Below are 21,043 nucleotides of genomic sequence, written 5' to 3' on the forward strand. Positions count from 1 at the left end.
GCAATGTCATTTTCATAAATCACAAACCATTTCTCAAGCTATGAATCGAGGTGAAACTACGCGACGCGAAGATGAAGCAACAACAACAACGACCAACCAATGGCAGAGCAACATTTGCAATGTGAATGCATTTCACTAAGTGGCCAACGATATATCATTGACAGCGGCAACATTTACACAATCAATGCGTTTGCATATTTCTCGAGCGTCTTCAACCCTTTCTCAGCGGGATCACGCCAAAGGCGGCTGCTTAGAGATATCATCAACTATGCTGCTACACTTCACTCCTTCAGCAATGCTGAAAAAGCAACTTGAGCGCCAACTTAGCGCATTCCCAACTGCAAAGTGCTCGGCCATCAGTCGCCGGAGCAGACGTTAATGAGCGACCATTAAGCGGACAATGCGGTTTCCTGCGCGACGCGGCGCTATCTTTTCAACGCTCAAATGTGTTATTTAAAATAGATTTCCACTTGTATACGCGCGTGTGTGTGTGTATGCGCGCTCTGGTCGCACTGCGTAACGGATCTCCGGATCTTCAAGTGAAATAAATATTCTTGCAAGCTGTCCGTGGCACACAAACACACACACACAGCACACATTAAATAAAGAATTGCGCGCATTTATCAAAAACACTCACACAATGCTTACGAAATGACGCATGTGCCACACTCCCCGCCACAGTTGCATGCATAAGTTCCACTTGTCTTACCTCGGCGCTTGCGGGGAAGTTGTGCAGAGCATAACGGTACAACCAAAAAATTGTTTTACACCCCATTCAAGTGCGGCGCTTCACTTAATGTCGGGTAGTTACATGTTGTTGTTGTTTTTGTTACTATTGCACACACACACACCTGCAGCGGCACTTATTCGGTCGCTGACTTCTTATCATTCAATGTGACATCATTATTTTGCGCTTTGGGTCAGGAAGGGCGAAAGCTCCACACACCACTGAGGACTTTTTATCGTCCAAGGAAATTGTTGGCCCAGTGTGCAGTTAAATACCATTAAAAAATGATCACCCTGTATTATATGGTTTTCTTATTGTCATATCAAACTGAGTGTCCTTTGAAGTGGGGCACACACACACACACACACATACACAAATATATGCCAACACATAGTTGCTGTCACTTGATTTGGGGTCATGAAATATACTTGGCCATTTCTTGCCACAACTCACACACATACACTTCGAGAGGGCATATGCTATGCGACAACAAAGCAGCCAGAAGACATATTACTTACAACAAACATAGTAAAAGTGAACGCTTAGTTACAACAACAGCATCAGTGTGTGTTTGCAGTGTAATACAAACAAATTACCGGCGGAACGACATGTAAATGGGCGCAAAATGGGCTCAGCGGCCGCCCTCATTCCCGTGGCACTTCTAATTCGTTGCGGTTGGCTTTTAATGGGCCAAAGTACAAAATCAGCCATCGAGGCAACACTTGCACATTATGCTCGAGGAACATATTTTGAGCTCATAAATATGGTTTTATTGGAAAAATATTCATGCACTCACTCTATTGAGTGTGTTCTGGTGGCTTGAAGTAAGCTGCTAGCTGTTGCCATGGTAAATGTTGTAATAAGCGAGGTTAGGTTATTCAATCAAAATATTCTAGCGTTGGAGTTAATTTTTTAATAATGTTGCATTATTTACCTCTCTGGCACATGAAAAAATTAGTCATAAAAGTCCTGGCTTAAATCTGAAGTTCATATCTTTAAAAAAAATTTTTTTTTTTGGATTAATTTAAATTTTTTTCTTAATTTGTATACTCTTTTATTTAATTTTTATTTTTTTTTTTTTTAGTTATTTTAATGGAAATCCATACATACCTTAACACCAATGTGAACCGGTGAAAAATCGCTGTGTAGTGCTGAAGTCAATATAGGTAATGGCATGGGAAGGGGGCAGGACATCATGGTCGCTACCTGAAAGTGAGAAAAAATAAATAAATTTTAGTAAGAATTTAAATAATTTGATTATATCAAGTTTTCTGTAGTCAAAAAATCTTAACTAAGACATAGTGAAAATATTAAAGGAGTTTTTCTTCTGTGAGTTATAGAATATGCATTTATTTAGACCTGAGGAACCAAAAAGTCGCGCATTATTTGCCTCTAGCGCTTACCGTTGATAGTGAAGTTAGTCGCATCTTTAGTTTTATAAAGTATGGACAAGAAACCGCAGCTAGTAACTTTTTCTGAATGCAAGGAAGCCTCGACAGCCTCTGACAGCTAAGTCTCTAGGATATAATATATCTCTAAGTAGATAGGTATGGTAAAGTGGTTGTCTAATGAAGCAACTAGGCTTTTAAGGGGCTCATTGCGAAACCAACGGGATTAAAGCCTCCTCATTCTGTTGTCTGCTCTCTGAACCACACCGTGCTTCTGATGAAGTTCATCAGTATGAAAAAAGCAGCCTCCAAGACGTCGTCAAAAAACCCTCTTCCGATATAGTTGCCATTATTTTCCTATATAGAGCATTACATTCTCATAGAAGATGCTTTATAGTTTCCTTCTCATTTACCAACTGACAGCATCTTTATATACCTCTAAAAGAGCACCCTATATTTGCAAAGCGAGTTCACATAATACGAGTATCTTTCTTATCTGACATGGCAATGTAGGCTTAAACTGACTTATAAAAAAAGTTGAAAAGAAGAGAGATAATGAGTGTAAAATCTGGTAAAAAATTTGAATGTTCTTCCAAATGAATGGTTACCAAAGATCGACCTCAAAAACGAGAGCTCACTCTGTAGAGGAAAATACAAAGGTTCTTATTACTACTTGTATACTAGTCTCATTAATTAGACAAGCAGTAGTATATAAAGTTGAAATGTCGCAAGACATATGGTAATCGGTGATCCAAGCATAGATTCTTTTTTCAATAGCCGTTTTTTGAAATAAGCTGTTAGCTGTTGCCATAGTAAATATCACAAGTGAGTCGTGTCAAGCTGTCATGTTATTTTTGTTCAATATTATTTGGCATTTCATCATGGAAATACTTACGCTTGAACAACGTTTACAATTCGTTCAACTTTATTACGAAAATTCAGGTTTTGTAAAGAATGTGTTCCGCGCGCTTCGATCAACTTATGGTCAACATCTTCGGCCTACTGAGCGTACAATTCGCAACACCATCACTCACCTTGAGACCCAGAATTCATTGTTGGATAGTATGCGACCGAACATACCACGTCCAGCACACTGTGAATATAGCAACCGCAGCTGAGCGTGTTCACGAAGACCGTGAAGAGTCGATTCGTCGCCGTTTGCAGCAACTTGGACTAACGTATGGAACAACTTGAAGCATTTTACGTCGAGATCTTAAACTGAAAGCGTACAAAATACAGCTGTCCAAGAACTGAAGCTACTCGATCTTCCCAAACGACATCGTTTCGCTCCATGAGCTCTTGAAAAGTTCCAAGAAGATCCGACGTTTTCGAACCAGATTTGATTCAGCAATCAGGCCTATTACTGGCACAATGGGTATGTAAACCAGCAAAACTGCCGCATTTGGGACGAAAAGCAAACAGAAGAGATTCAAAAGCTGTCATTTTATCCCAAAAAACGGTTTGATGCGGTTTGTGGTCAGCGGATAATCGGTCCATATTTCTTCAAAAATGATGCCGGTGTTAACGTACCAATGGCGACCGTTATCGCGCCATGAAAACCGACTATTTGATGTCTGAAATTGAAGCTCGTGATCTCAGCTACATTTGGTTTCAACAAGACAGCACCACTTCTTACACATCGCATCAACCAATGGATTTATTGACAGAACACTTTGGTGAGCAGAAAATTTCACGTTTTAGGCTGGTCGATTGGCCACCAAGATCGTGTGTTATGACACCGTTAGACTTTTTTCTGTGGGGATATGTAAAGTCTAAAGTCTATGCGGACAATCCCGCTTCGATTCAGGCCTTGGAGCAAAACATCACGCTCGTCATACGCCAGTTACCAGTCGAAAATTTTATTCAATGGATAGACCTTCGGAAATGTAGCCGAGCTAGCATTTGAAAGAGATAGTTCTTCAAAAAATCAATGCGACAGAATGTTCTTTGGAATGATAATAAACATTTCCCATTAAATTTGAGATTTCTGTGTTTTTTTCTTTAAAAAGGTAGGGAAGCTCGAAATGGATAACCCTTAAGAACTGAGAACAAAGCTTTGTACAGAATATGGTTGCAAATATCTATATAAGTCTATAAAGAAGACTAACTTAAAGTAACTTTTCAGGTAAATCTGTCCAGTCGAACCGAAGACATCGCGCGTATGACTTTTAAAAACGACAGTTTTCCTCAAAATAAATTGAAGTTTGAAAAATCCACTTGTAGACATATTCTTGAATAGTTCAACTTTAAAAATTAAAAAAAATAATAATAATAATTTGTTTCTAGACTATATATCGATAAAATTAGTGCAGAAAAATGTGTTTTCAATAAAAACTGTGCGACTTGACAACTCAGTTTCGGATAGTAGTCCGGAATATAAGAAATGCTTTACCAAAGACATATCAGAACTATGTATTATGGAAAAATATTTATAAATTTCTGTTTGTTTATTATAACAAATAATACACATGTTCCAAAAAAACAAAAAAAACTTAAACCAATAAAGCATAAAAGCGAATGAAGTGAATAATAAACATGTGATCTTAGAGAATACGGATAGAGAATGTCGGTCATTACAAGGGACATAATAGAAATTTTGAGTTTTTAACCCCCACATTACAGTGGAATCCGGACACATTATCACTGTAATAGGTTTAACACATCAAACTCATCGCCCCCGCCTCCATTATTGTCAACGATGAATTGCTCACCCAACGTGCGTTGGGATGCGGCTGTTGCAAGCGCGCATTCCACTCGTTGCACTGTCAAATTGCCGGGACAAATGATGTTGCTGTGCAACATTGGCGCACGCGCATTTTATTGCAACGTTGATGAATGGTGCTGCGGTTGCTGCCGCTGTTGCAACGATGTTGCCGCACTAATTTCCGCAGATCACTGCCACCACATTGTTGTCATGTGTTTGCTGCAGCAGCATGTAGTAGCACACGCCTTGCCACTTTACTAAAATGACAAATCGTGCAGATGTTGCAACAACAGTGGGGCGCGCGCTTTCAATGGCAAAGGCGATGAATGTGCGCTTTGTTGCTGCCACATTCACGTATTTTATGGAATCTAATGCTGAGTTATGCCACCCCGATGCAGACATACATACATACACATACCGTTAGCAATTTTCTGCAATCATTGTTGCACTCATTGTTTGGCGAGGTGCTGACAGACAGCGGCGGACGCTGTGCGGGGGCGTGACGACATGGATGTCTCGCTTTTGATAGCGTACCCCACAATTCCCATTTGCCGGCAATCAGCGACAAAGGACACTTGTGATTCGTGAAAATCCTTTTGCATTATTCATAATATGTTGCCACACAAATTTATTTATAAATGCATGTTCCATGCCAGTTAGAGATACTTGCCTCAAACGCTGCTAAATGCAAGCGTTTTACACACGCAATTTCGCCCGAAATCCGCATGCCATGCACTTGCCACATGCTACTTTGCCACTTGCACAGCATGCGCATATGAAATTTAGTTTGCCATTCGGGTGGCAATAAAGTTCGAGATGAGAATCCAGTGCTTGCAACAAGGCATTAATGCGGCGAAATGCGCATCCTTCATCAAGTGGCTGACATTAAAAGTTGTCATAAAGTCAGCTGGATTGACATAGTGGCAAATTTTGCCGACGCGCTTCATAAACTTGCAGCAGTGTGTGCTTGTGTGGTTACATATGTGTGCAACATGTGTCAAAAGTCCCGCAAAAAAACATCAACCAACAAATACTAACTGCTTGCAATGTTGCAGCAGCCAGGCAGCAAGCTGTCGCTACCTCAAATGCAGCACAGCAGCAACCACACACACGCATACAACGCACACTAATAAACCTGCGCCGACTGATTGACTGCCTGCCAGCGAGTCTTCGACTGACAGTCATTAATCCGCGTGCGCGCATTTTTTAAACCAGACGACGCACACACACATACACCTATGCATGTGCGTTCATATGCTTGCGCCTGCTGCACTTGTGTAGTTTACTGCCGCTGCGGCAATAAAATTAAATGAGCCCACCAACAACAACAAGGGGCCGACCGCCCATTCTTCATTCAACAGTTTTCTTAATAATTTTCGCTCATAAATTTTGAATGTGGCACAAACATACGCTGCTGCCACGCCGGCACTCAGCCATGCAGCACAAGTGTGTAAATTTCATGGCATGCACATATTTGTGGCATGCTGCAATTGTGCTAAATATAACGGAGTAAATATTCGTGCTCTTTTTTGTTGTTGTTGCGATCTTCTGTATGGCGCGTAGCCTTGGCCCTTGCGCTGCGAAAGTGGAGCTCTGGCAGCTTCCAAAAGTGGAAAATAAATAAAAAAAAAAGTTATGGATTTTTTGAAGGGAAGAAGCAGCATAATTTTCGTAGAATTTCAGCGCTTTAGTTAGTGCAGGCTGATATGATAAGAAGAGGAGGGATATGCACTTCCGGTGGCATGCTTTTTATACCCTGAATAGTCTGGGTATATTAAGTTGACCACAAAGTTTGTAACACCTAGAAGCAAACGTGGGAGACCCCATAAAATATATATAGACGATTTGGCCACGACCTTTTGTCTGTCAGTCTGTCTGTCAGTATATCTATGATCTAATCCCTCAATTTTTGAGATATCGCTCTGAAATATTGCAGCTGTACTTTTCTCCCCAAAAAGCTACTCATTTGTTGAGACGTCCCATACCGCACCACAATTGGAATCATATGCTTGTATGGAACACTTTTCCATTTGAAACGATAAATTTGGCATGGCTTATTGCCTAAAGAAACAATACAATATCCAAAGAAATTGTTCATATCGGAGCACTGTAGCATATAGCTGCCATACAAACTGAACAATCGGAGGCAAGTTCTTCGAAAGAACCTGTTATATTTGTTATAATATTTTCGGTACAATTATTATTATAGCTTCGGTACAACAGAAATTAACTTTTTTTTAATGTTCTTTTTTTTTTCAAAGAAAAAAGATATGTCACAGATTCTCTCTTCTGGCATCCCTAAAATAATATAAATTTCTTATCTAAGGAATATATAACAAAAGTTCCTGCAGCAAAACGTTTTGACACCAACAAAGTTGTCTACTCTACTGTCTACCTCTCTTCCACACGATTCCCACTAAATAACATTGCTGGTCTCGTCACTTTCTTAATCTCTCAAAAACCATCAACCATATGGCTTCTGTCAGCTCTGCTTGTATTCCCTTTGTGCATAGCAAATTGAGGAAAGTGTTGAGTGTCTTATTTGCACCTCTAGAAAATTTCACTTCATAACATACAGAAACAAAAAACACACTTGGGTACAAATTATTTTTTGAAAACTAATTAACAGACGAAGCGGCTGCATATGACTTCGTGTCCACTTGTCACAACACCGTAAAGCTACACCTGAAAATTCTTTTTGTATGTCAACGTTGACATATTCTAAAATTGTTGAGGGCTGTCAATGTTCTTTTTTTTAATTTTGTTTTTGTTTGCGTTTAGTGCGGTCGGAAATTTAATTACATACAGACATAAGTGTGCTCGTGCTTAGTTCGTGGGCATTACTTGGGTGGTCGTATGCGGTAGGTTGTGAGGAAAAGTTGTTTATTTCTAATTCTTTGAAGAAAAAACTTAGTATAAGTGATCTAACAATTAAACTAAATTGATTAGAAAATGGCTGCAGCAAGTTGCGATGACAGATTGAACAATAATCAACCACAAAACAATTCTTTCGTCAAGAAAGTCATTAATCTTAATTGGAGCAATAACGCACTGGCCTCATCTCTCGAAATTTTCACAGCATGATATCGTCTAAATTGGCAACCTCGTAACCAAGATTATATCCAGCTTTCATTTTTATTTGCTTAATATAAAAATTTAGCTTAAAAATTATTTTTCTATACAGAGCTGTCATGCAAATTTTCTTCCAGGTTATGAAACTTTTACTTCAATTTTCCAGAAAAATCAAAACAGGGTTACCATATGTATAAAAAAATATTTTGAAAAAATTATTATAGCAATTTAATTGTTAATAATGTTTAAATAATATGTATGTATTGAAAAGAAAAATATAAAAAGAAAAATTTATTAATAAAAATATGGAGTTGCCAAACATTTTTATTACTATTTTTAACATACTTCATAACACTACATGTATGACAAAAATTACAGAAATTTTTAATAAAAATTTATTAAATAATATTAAAAAGAAAAATATATAAAAATACAAATTTAGAGTTGCCACACATTTTTAATTACTATTTTTAACTACACAACTTCATAATAAATTTTGCTTTAGTGCAAGACAGTTTAAACCATTTGCAAATACTTGCAAATTAAATAAATTAAAATATGGAGTTGCCACATATTTTAAATTACTATTTTTAAGCAACCTCATAATAAATTTGGCTTTAGTGTGAGCAACCAAGCTTAAACTATTTACAAATACTTGCATTTACGTATAAATTGGACAAGGTTGCCACCAAGATAAAATTTCCAAAAAGGTACTAAACACTTGGCATCATTTGGTTGACATAAAAAGTTGAATAATTTGCAATTAATGAACATTACTATGCAACTTGTACAAGGTTGCCACCCTGATTAAATTTCAAAAGAGATATCAACTTAAAAATTTACAATAATTTCAGTGACACTAAATATTTAAGATTATAAAATTTTCAATTTATAGCGTTGCTACTTGATTTCATATATTTAAAAAAATTATAATTTTTTTTTCGAAAAAAAAAAATCTATACCAAATTTGGTTTTTCAAGCACAAGAACTTGATTCCGACGTTCAATATGGTAGCTATATGCTATAGTTAACCGATCAACATTGGTGAAGATACATTGTCAAATGTGAAAGTTTTCCATACAAGAACTTGATGATGATATACATACATATATATACTTTATAGGATCTCCGACGCTTCTTTCTGGGTGTTACAAACATCGTGACAAACTTAATACACCCTGTTTTATTAAATTCTTTGAAAACAAAAATACCTGTAATTATATTTTTCGTATTAGAATATTGTCCTAAATTTTCAAGGTTATCTGAGTAATAGTTTCGGAGATACAGCCTTGAGAACTTGAGTGTTTTTGATGTCGGTTGGCAAGATTTCTCGAAAGATACAATTCTCAAAGACTTGGATGAAACAGATTTTTTCCATGCCAGAAATTCAATTTTCAGTTTTTTTGTCCTTCGTCCAAGTTCTAAGTTAAGGTTTCAACTAACACACGATTTTTTCACTTTAGGTGATCCGATAAGGAGTTATCTTGCCAACTTGCGGGCGCATATTTTTTCCGAGGGATTACCGAAAATGGCGTTTCAATGGCCGAGTTTAAAATTTTTTTTAACAATAAATTTCAGAATTTCTCTGTTAGAAGTGGATGTTTGTAACAAAAAAAAATCTAATAAAGTATTTAATTTTTTATATGAGAAAAACAATTTGAAGGAAGCTGTTTTTTACCCGAGGAAACCCATGTATAGTCGATATATGTATATATTCTAGTAAAATAACGCAACAGACAATCATTTTGTAAGTATTCATGCTTGCGTACAAATTTACAACTCCGCAATACCTCTAACGGTTTACTATTTTACGGTGCCTTGCTTTCAAGCCGCCAACGCAAACTAAAACGAGGCACATAATTCCACTATATCAAACAGAATATATGTATATATGTATATGTATGTAATAGTCTACTGCTAGCTTAAAAACTATAATAAGAAACTAACTGTTCATGTACGCTTGTCGTTTTGCAATGCAAATTTCCATCAGTGCGTCAAGGAAAAACCTATAATAAAATGACATGCCGCATGTGTGGGTGTTGCGTATGACCGATTCGCAGCGTAGGTGTGGGTGAGTGTGTGCGAGTAAAACCGCGACGCCCACCTAAACGGTAGTTAAAGTGCAACGCGCTGCATTTTGTTGTTGCAAACGGCACACAATGCGAATGACGGATTGACTTGTCGACTGGCTGGCTGAAAGCCACTCGTAAATGGCGATTAGTCACACTTGCTATGCCAATGGAGAACAAGTGGGCAATTGGCAAAGCGATTAGCGATCGCGCACGTTTCTGCCACCAAGAAAAAAACAAAAACAATAAAAAATGAGGAGAAGAAATAGCGAAATTCTGAGTAGTATTATTTTAATTGTTTGTGCAAAAGAATGCACTTGTCTGCTCAACAGCGAAACGAAACGAGTGGCAAGTTGCTTGTCCACAGGGTGTGTCAGAAACCAATAGATCATTGAACTGCAATTAAAACCACACATGGCAAGCGCGCTTTACATATTATAAAATATTTATGCACTCACGCCACTCATTATGCCACGTATTGTGCCAATGTGGCATGCAGCTTTACGTCTGCCTGCCGGCTGGCAAGCGAAGAAGACATCTAATGACCACAAAAGTAAATATCAGTCGTCAAGCAGCGCGGCGTTCGCTGCTGCCATTAGATCACTAGCAAACCAACCATTGTGGTGGCATTGTCTGCTTTGCTAAGTAAGTAGCATGAATGCTTGCATACTTCGGTGCTTACAAACTTACATGAGTATTTGTCGATAATTGCTTGGTTCTTGATGCAGGTGCAGCAGACCGGCAATAAACACCGCTAAAGAGCGATAAAAAATAAATACTGGAAATGTTGTTGTTTGATTTAGCTGCGGCGCTGTGGCTGGCAACAGTTTGTGCAGTCGATTGAGACGAGCTGAATACGAACACGATTGCTGCCCTTCAAGTTGGTTGGTTGTGCTCATTAGTCTTCTCTTGCCTGAAGCATGTTATTAACTTGTAATTAAATAAATATTTTCTTATATTAATTTAACTTATTTGTATGAGTTTCTAAACAGGCTTAAAAGATTTCAAGACTTTGCAAGGTATTAACATAGTTAGTAACGCTAAAATTAACACATAAATACGGTGTGTGTCTTTGCTTAATCGGAGTTCCAAACCGATACATTAGCATGTTAATGTAGAAGAACATTTGTGAGTGGTTTTAATTATGGTTTTTGGGTTGATGAAGCTTTGAGAACGTAAAAAACTTGTCTTGCCACATTTTCAACACAACACTATATGGCATTTTTCAAACTAACTAGTGATCTAAGCAGAGGTACTCTTTCCAATAGGCTTTTTTTGACAGATTTCTCTTGATTGTTGTCGAGCTGTCATGCTACTTTTCTTCAGTATTGTTTGGCATTTCATCATTTAAATACTTACACCTGAAACAACGTCTACAAATCGTTCAACTTTTATTAACATAATTGGCCTACTAATCGCAACACCATCACCCATCTTGAAACTCAGCATTCATTATTGGGTATATTTCACGTCCAGCTAGTGTATACGAAGACCGTAAAGTAACTCGGGCTGACCAATGGAAGGACTTGGCGCATTTTACGTTGAGATCTTAAATTGCAACATACAAAATACAGCTTGTGCAAGAACTGAAACTTCTCGATCTCCCCAATCGACAACGCTTCGCTCCATGGGCTTTTGAAAAGCTCCAAGAAGATCCGACATTTTCGAGCCAAAATTTGTTTGCCGATGAGGTCCATTTCTGGCTCAATGGACATGTAGTAAGCAAGCAAAATTCCCTTATTTGGAACGAAGAGCAGCCCGAAGGAATTCAAGACTGCCATTTCATCCAGATAAACCAAAAAGTTTTGTGTGGTTTGCGAGCCGGTGGAATCATCGATTCATATTTCTTCAAAAATGATGCCGATGAGAACGTAACCCTCAATAGTGACAGTTATCCAGCCATTATGACCGACTATTTGATGCCTGAAATTGAAGCTCGTGATTTCGGTGATATTTGGTTTCAACAAGACGCCGCCACTTCCCACACATCGTATCAACCAATGGATTTATTGAGAAAACACTTTGGTGAGCAGATAATTTCACGTTTTAGGCTGGTCGAATGGCCACCAAGATCGTGTGATATCGCACTGTTAGATTTTTCCCTGTGGGGATATGAAAAATCTTAAGGCTACGCGGAAAATCCCGCTTCGATTCAGGCCTTGGAGCAAAACCTCACGCGTGCCATTCGCAGTTACCAGTCGAAATGCTCGAAAGAGTCATCTAAACTTGGACTCAACGGATGGATTATTTGAGACGTAGCTGCGACCAGGCCAACATTTGAAAGAAATAATCTTCAAAAAATAAATGCCAAAGAATTTTCTTTTGAATGATAATAAACATTCCGTATTAAATTTGGAATTTCTGTGGTTTCTCTGTGGGTGTTTTTTTCTTTCTCTTCCTTTTTAAAGGTTCCTTAAACAATCTTTTTTTAATCCTTTTGAGGAGATATTTTTGAATATCTAAACTATCGAATTATGAAAAATCGATTATTTCAAATTTCTAGATCCCTTAATGTAATATTCTCCACCCTATATCAATAAAAACCAATGACCAAAAATCTTACGAGTTTCCCTTCCACATTTACAGTAACTTCTTCCTTCTTCGGCTGAAGCTCAGAGTAGAACAATAGCGAGTTCAACTATCAATTTACAAACTATAACTCTCTTAGACCAATTTTGTCTGTGTTTTTTTTTTTTGTGCCCCAGTATTTATACGAAATTTTATTGTCAACAAATTAATGCCAATTTAAAGTAAAATTTCAATTGCAATCCGAAAACAAAACAATAAAATCCGAAACAAAAGCCAAACAAAAACTCATATTGCAGAAGAGTCAATACGAAGGATGGCCGCATGGACGAATGGACGACGGATAGGTGGGTGGCGGGAAGCGGCAGAAACAGGTAAGCAAACTACTTAGGAATATAAATCAAATGGTAGTATTAAAATTTAAAAGCTGTTGATTTGCAACACTACCGGCAATGGCCATTAAGCAGCAGCCGGCAACACAGGACAGGCAAAAATCTGTTGCAACACCCAACACAACACTGCAACAACACAGCTAAGTAGAGATACACAACAATAAGGAATACTGGAGGAGCAAATAAATAGAGTAAACAAAGTGAAGCTGCAACTGAAACAAAAGCCGTTCGGAAAATATCTGATAAAGGTAAATAAAATGGAAGAGTGGGCGGCCGGCGGCGGCAGGGTGAGGGCGCAAGCCAAGCCAGGACAGGCCAGCACGGAGATTGGCACACAGCCATCTAAGCAGCTCAGCTGGCTAACAATAACAACAACAATAGCAATAGTAATACAAGTAACTAATGCCATAATATCGAGGCGAAAGCAGGGCATTGATGGCAGGACATGCAACTTGCTGCTGAAGGACGACCACTTGCTGGTTGTTCTTGCTGTATATATGTATTTCACAACGGTAAGCGGGTATGTAGATGTGGGCGTAAGCCTTCAAGTTAAGGACGGCATCATAAGCTATCAGAGCTTATCGTCCAAACTCCAATGCCTGTTGCACGCTGCGAGGCACTTGCGGCAACGTTGCTGAGGTGACCAGGCGGGTTAAATAAATATACAGAGGCATCACTTTTGCGCAGAAATATTGCAAATGCCAGCGTAAGAATTGTATTGTATTTAATATACAAACACACATACACTCACATATACATATTTTGTATTGTGTGTGCTTTGTAAGACCGGGACTTAGTTGCACATGCATAAAATAATGTTTTATTTTGCTTTGTGCTTACAATTGCATCAGTTGCAACAATAAATATGCATATGTATATGTGTGCGTGTGCAGCTTTAAAATATGTAGCAAATACTTGCTGGGGATAAGTGTATACTTCTGACGGCGGATATCCACTGATTCCCTTAAGCTGTATTTGTAGCGACGAGCGTTGCACTGCAAAAAGCTTAGCGCGGTAAGAACAAGGATTGAGCGATTCGATGAAACGCATAGCAGTACTTTTTACGGGTAAAAATATGAAACTGCATTAGCATATGTAAATGTGTTCTCCTATAAAATTGTGAAACTTTATGCTCACAGGTGTGTGTGTTTCGGTTTCCGTGTACAATGAAAAAGGATGAAGTATGCCAAACTACTAAATCGCTTGCATGTACATGGGACATAATATGAATACTTAAATATACACACAACATACATGTACTTCACATATGTATGTATATGTATATGCATGTGTAGTATGTACATCGATATGCCAAGTGAGAGCACCAAGTACTTTAGGCTGTGGCCATAGTAAATCGACGAAGAGCAGTTTCAACGAAAATAAGTTACAGAATCAGGTGAAACAAGAAAAAACTAAACTTCGCTTGCACCGAAGCTATAATACTCTTCACAAAGACAAAAGATTTCTTACATTAAATTGATTCCGATTATTCAGTTTGTATGGCAGCTGTATGTTATAGTGATCCGATCTGAACACTTTCTTCAGAGATTGTACTATTATCGTAGATAATACTTCACGTCAAATTACATAAAGATATCTCGTCAAATGAGCATCCTTTCCATACAAGTAATGAAGTCTGAATGTTCAGTTTGTATGGCAACTATATGCTATAGTGGTATGATATCGGCGGTTCCGACGAATGAGCAGCTTCTTGAAGAGAAAATGACGTTTGCATTCAAAACGATATCTTAAAAACTGAGGGACTAGTTTGTTTATATACAAAATTACAGACTTCGTGGCAAACTTAAGGTGTTACATGGGTTGACGGGTTTCAAAAAAATTTATATTTTTATTGTCTTATTAAATTCTACAACACCTCTACAATATTGTCCTAAATTTACAGTTTATTCAGAGTAACAGTTTCAGAGATATAGCCTTGAGAACTTGTGCGCTCGAGGATAGCTAGGCTTAGTGTGCCGTCTTTAAACGTGTTTTTCTCGGAACTGTGTTTTTGAAGTCGGTTGGCAAGATTTCTCGAGAACTACTTAACTAATATTCATGAAATTTTACACAGGTCTTTGAGATGCATTTCTTTTTTTTCGAACACAATTATTTGAAAAAAATGTTCACTGAAATTTCAAAATGCCTGCCAAAAATCCAATTTTCAGTTTTCTTTCTTTCTTTTTTTCCAAGTTCTACGTTAAAGTTTTAACTAAAACACACATTTCTCACTTTAGATGATCCTGTAAGCAGTTATCTTGCCAGCGCGGCCGCATTTTTTTACCGAGGAGTCTCCGGAAATGTCATCCCAATGGCCTAGTTTACAATATTTTTTCCAGAAATTTCAGAATTTCTTTGCTAATAACAATAAAAAATTTTAATAAAATATTTCATTTTTTATATTAGAAAGAACATTGTGATAAAAGACTGTTTTTTACCCGAGGAAAACAATGTAACCCTTAATATACCAGGATCAGTATTGTGGGTCTCTCAGAAATAGGTTCATAGACACCTCTACGAAAATCTCTCCAAGCCTGATTTTTAATTATAACGAATGGATCCTCCAAATTACAGCAATTTTTTTTTTTATTATCAGATAGAAAAACTCAAAACTTCTTCCAACAACTTGAAAAAATTTTACGCTTTATGGATTCTATAGAAAGTTTAATGCTCTACAAAAAGTTCTCTTAGTTATTTTATATTCGTAAACCTAAGCGTTTGGAAGATATAAATGAATTTTAATTGAAGTTGGATTATTTTAAGGAAAATTTCTATTTTTTTTTTAATTATATAACTCAATAAAAAAATTCTTCAAATTGCAAAACTCACAGTTTTGTAGGAAATTTACTGCTTTTACTTCACTTTACTGAATTTTTATATTTTTTAGAGATTTTCAGAACAGTTAAAATTATTTTTAGTAATACCAATAGTATTTTTGATAAAAACAATAATGTTCATAGTTATTTTATATTATCAAAGGCCGTTTTCTGAACTGAGCTGACAGATGGCTGCTAATCAGACATCAAGACTTTTACCACCAACACCGCAATGGGTACATAGCCTTAGCCTACAATATCTATAAATTGCTAAAGAGTTAAAAATTATTAAATTGGATGGTTTTAATTTACAGTAATGTATATTTGTAAATACCGAAGCAGGAATATTTTTCATTAGTTTCAAACATTCTTGAAGGTAGAATTATTTGCTTTCAGATGATTTAACCCATTCGGGCTTTAATTGTAGATAGCTTTAATTTTTTTGTGCATTTTTTTCAGAAAATTTGAATATTTCTTCAAAAAAATATAATTTGTGGTTTTGAGTGCTTAAATACCTTTTCTAAAGTCATACATTGTAATTTTTGCGCAAATTAGTACAACAATTTTCTCTTGGAGATACCTCTACGCCTGATTTAAAGATACAGAGCATTTTCTTGCATTCCGTCCTACGTGAATCATGCAATGCAGTCAAAACTGTAAAGACAAAGTCTATGCTTTCTTCCACGAAATACGGACTTTGTTTCAAAAGCCGCGATTGTTTCGAAGCGTTTTTGTTAAGTGTGGGCCTTTGCACTGCCTTTGAGATTGCTTGCTCTTCGAAAACAGTCTGCAGCAGGGCATAAAAGTTGAAGAGCAGGAATGTTAAAAACCTTCAACTTATTTTGACTTAGAGACGCTAGACTTTTTCCGAAAAGTTAGTAGAACACTGTGTTCGAATTTTATAGAGTCTTAATAAGAGATAGCAGTTCAATGGACCTTTTATGTTCCACTCAAGGCCAGAAGACTTTCGCAGCACCACAAGTGCTGGTTGCTGACTAACGCTTGCTGAGCTCGCGCGAAGCCCATAGATCCAGCACCCGAAAACAGAAAGACAGGAGGGCCCATGATCTCGTTCCCAACATTATGAAACTTGGGTGACTTTTCTTGCAAGCTCATTGGCTTTACAATCTTTGACAATTCCGCTGTGACCAAGCATCCAGACAAGTTTAATATGGAAGTAGCTTAATGCTACTGCTAGTGAGGTCATACGTTCCTTAAATAGCTTTCCGGTTACTGTCAACAAACTGAAGGTCTTTATAGCAGTGAATGCATAATTTCATAAAAGAAGCTGCACTTCGGAGAAATACATCGGCTTTATGACTGCCTTTATGATTGCCGATTCAGCTTGAAAAACACTACTGTGGTCTGGTAGTTTGAGACAAGAGTTGATTGAAAGCTCCCGACAGAAAACTCTCCCCTCAACCTTCCTTTTGATCTTCGATGCATCCTTGAAAACGCTCTCTGCGTCTTTTCTCTTCGAAAAATGTGTGGTTGGAGAAAAAGACACTACGTGTAGGTTCCGCGGCGAAGTGGACCAACTTCTGGTAAGCATTTAGTCGCAGTGAGAGAGCAGTTCGGAATGTTTCTATGTGGGACGCTCAATGATCCAGTTTACCGGAGTCTGATAGCAACATACGCAAATCGAAGCAAGCTCAAGAACTTTTCTCCTATACTCTTTAGAAGTTCCAGAACTTCGGCAGGATGAAATTAATCAACGGTAAATTATAGAAAAATTGTATTTATTGCATCAATAACCAGCGCCACTCAAAAGACGTCTTTAATAACGAAGTTTACCGTTTCATTAAGGCCAATTTCTGCAGAACACTCTCGATGATGAAATGAAATAGTTTTCTCATTTGCTAAAAACTAAAAACGGCTGCCAACGGCGAAGTAAATTGAAATTGAAAAATAACAAAGAAGTTTAGAGAATAACTGCAAATAACAAGGAGACGAAAAGAAAACAACAACAAAAGCAACAAAGCCAAAAAAAAACCGAACGAAAACTAGTGCAAAATAAACAGAGCTTGACTATTGAATGCGGGGGCGGGGAAAAGGGGAAACCACCGACCGGGGCGCACGACGACGTGTGGCTGCGAGTGTGTTTGCTTTATTGTTGGTATGCCTTATGGGCTTCCTGCTTTTAGACTAAATAAGCTACACATGCGGCGAAGTGCATGAATATGTGAGCAAACAAATGCAACACTGTGCTGCGATGAATACCACTGAACTTGCCACAGTGTGAGAAGTTGCGAAAAAGTTGCAAAGTCCATATGTGTGTGTGTGTGAGTGTGTGTGTGATAAAAAAGTATTAGGCAGGCAAATGAGTGCTGTGGCGGGGCGGTTAAGTAAACTTAACGGTACCTTACTGCTTTCTTTGCCACACCGCACAAAACACAATTATAGGTAACGCTGCTGCCTGTTGCATTGTTGGCGAACATATTACGAAAATTAAATGAAAACACCTGATGTGTTTGCACACCAACACACACACATACACATACATACATACGCACACATGCACAAAATGAAATGCCCAACTCTCTTTTATGAAATCGTACACGAAGCGCCGTAGCGACGACAACGGCTGCCAGTGCCACTGTGGCTTGCGGCTTGTTGCATGCAGCGATCAGCGCTAACCGGCGCTGTGGCAGCAACGCGGCAAACAAATAGCGACACGTACAATGTTGATTTGTTGTACTTGCCGCATTGGTAAATTCTCCTGCCATGTGCGCTTGCTGTTGCACTATTTGTTGCTGTTGCTAGTTATTCTATGTTAGCCACAGCTGCCATCTGCTAAAAAGCTTAGACCAACATTGCCAGCGCTATATGAAGAATGGACGACTTTCAGCCAAATTGAATGAATGTATCATGGAGATGGTGATAAAAAACGTAGGCAAAAAGAAAAAGGAAAAAATAATCGCTTCAACGCAAGATAAATCGACTTGGCTGCACAGCAGGTGGCACCACGAGCGCAATCGGCGGAACTAAATAAATTCAATTTAGTTGAAAGATTTCGGATTTCAGCCAAACACACAAACACAGGAGGTGGAGTCTGCGTGCGTCGGGCCTAAGCGGCGAAACGTGTCATCAGCTGCTGACGCCACGAAAGAAGCTTCCAACAATGCTAAGTGTGTAATTCGCTCGGAGCGAAGTGCGCGAAGAGAAATAAAACCAGCGCAAAAACAACAAGATCCGCGAAACAAATTAAAGCGCGCCACAAAAATAACACACAATTAAGAAATAAGCCTAAGATTAATTGTTCAAGGCTAACTCTTTTTTATGCTTTTCGTTGCTTTTTCGCCACCGAAAAGTGTTTCATTAACGGCGCAGCGCGCGATCGCTGATCTGGAAAGGACAGCGCGACGGCAAGGCAAGGCCCACAAACGCGCGTTATTAATGATATTTATTATGATTATAGTCAATGGTGAAGTTGGTGTCGAGAATTAAAATCATTAACGCACCATACTCTCGCTTGTCGGTCGACCGCGACTTTGTCTCATAACCTTGAACATGGTCACTGGCGCAGTTAGAGCGGAACGCGAAGTGTAATTAGAGGAACGAAAGAAGATTGTTGAACACACAAATGAATTAATCTACAAATCAGCAAAGAAAAAATCTTGTGTGAAGAAAATGTGGTAGAACAAACTTAAAAAGTAAAGACATAACCTCAAACATTATGGAAATTTTCGCAATGATCGTAATAAGTTGTTAGCGGAGGTAATATAATGTTCAGATCTCCAAATAGGAACTGAGTGCCAAAAGATCGAAAACCGCTTCAGGGATTTTTTCACGACCATCGTTCCGATAACTGCCGCTCCATTCCAAATTCATGTATTCTAATGCAAATCTGACAATACAAAATAAGTTTCTTTCGAGCCAATAGCCTGCCATCACGTTATACAATCTTCCATACACTGGTTATAAGCCTCGGATGGGAATGCCGTCACTTAGGTTAGGTTAGATGGTTGATTCCCAGATCACTCTTTAACTGACATATGCAGTCCCTTGAGAAGACATATTCTATTTCCATACAACATCTGCTGTAGATGGCTTCCAGTAAGATTCCAAACCTTACAACACGGACGCCTATAGGGCACTGCCCCCTTAGAACGCCCACAAATTTGCTTTACTGAGGGCAAAGAGCTCAATAGATCTCTTGTGATCGATCTTAGTCCCTCTCCACAACTCCCTCGTCGGTATGTGGGTAGAGAAAAGACCATCAAAGTTCGGTTTGGCGGCTCCATAATCCAAGAGATCGGGTATAAACCCAAATCGTGTGAGGATTTCGGAGTGTTTAGACATGTGCTCAGTTAGAAACTCAGATCCTCTGAGTCTGAGAGCAACTTTCGGGGTTATACATATTCCGGCAACATCAATATGTGCAAATGTCATGCCATGGTTGGAGCGGACCTTAATACACCACACATGCTGATGAGCGCCTTTAGCAAATTTAAGTCCTTTCGATTAAAGCTAACTTTTGGAGCAGTATTCGTTAGAATGTAAGACAGGTTCAAAGTCATATTCGCAAACCGATGTCACGCCGTGGATGGACAGCTCCACGGCGTGGGGCACGTTTTCGATGACTTTACAACCTTCATTGAAGGATTTGTGTCAGTGAAATAATTTTGTTCGTGGTAAAGTAGACTCTCCAAAAAAACACTTTGAAACATTTCCAATGACTCTGTAGCCGTAATTCTATTAGAAACCCAAAATCACAAGTAAACTCTTAGTTAAATGGAACAAAGTCGGCTTAGTACGCAATTTATAACTCAAGAACGACTGCACCGATTTTGATTATATTAGATTTTTTGAAAGCGCCTAAGCCCTGAATAGCAAAAATATTCGAAAACGAAAGCAATATCAGAATACCAAAATCAGGTGACTACAATAAAGTGGCTTTTTTTAAAAAATCAAAATGTTGGACATTAATCACTTCAAAATGTGCTCGTTTACAACAATTAAAGCCTTTCAAGAACTTGTGAAAATATGCATAAATCACCGGAATTCTATTCTTATTTTGGAGTACAAAAATAAAGCTGCATGCCTCTTTCTATCAGCCTTCAATACTTCAATAATTTTTAACAACTGAATATGCAGGTAAACACGCAGCGAAGCAACAAAATATTGTTCAACAGAAAAAATATAAACCAGCGACCTTTTAAGGTTAAAACATTTTTCGAATTCAAAATTGAGTGCAAAAAATTTAGCGAAAAAGAAAAGGCGCATTTGTGACAGGCTCCCAAACAAAGGCAATTCGCTGCGAAACCGGTTTCACAGATTAAAATGCGCGTTTAGTGTGTGAGTATCGAAATTGGATTGCACGCGGCGTTGACGGACGGACGGACGGAT

At 38.2% G+C, this 21,043-nt stretch overlaps 1 protein-coding gene across 10 annotated transcripts in view; it reads right to left on the minus strand.

Moving 5' to 3' along the window:
* LOC126751710 (polypyrimidine tract-binding protein 1) overlaps window positions 1–21,043 on the minus strand; it is a 523,263-nt gene that overhangs the window by 321,721 nt on the left and 180,499 nt on the right. For 9 of the 10 annotated variants that reach the window (XM_050462189.1, XM_050462191.1, XM_050462188.1 and 6 more), the window contains one exon: window positions 1,838–1,933. In XM_050462189.1, the coding sequence (XP_050318146.1) occupies window positions 1,838–1,924 (87 nt within the window). In that variant the 5' untranslated portion in view covers window positions 1,925–1,933. Of the gene's footprint in view, window positions 1–1,837; window positions 1,934–21,043 lie in introns of those variants that run through there. The other variant, XM_050462194.1, reaches the window with a different exon arrangement.

Source organism: Bactrocera neohumeralis, chromosome 2 (assembly GCF_024586455.1).
Source record: "Bactrocera neohumeralis isolate Rockhampton chromosome 2, APGP_CSIRO_Bneo_wtdbg2-racon-allhic-juicebox.fasta_v2, whole genome shotgun sequence".
NCBI lineage: Eukaryota > Metazoa > Arthropoda > Insecta > Diptera > Tephritidae > Bactrocera > Bactrocera neohumeralis.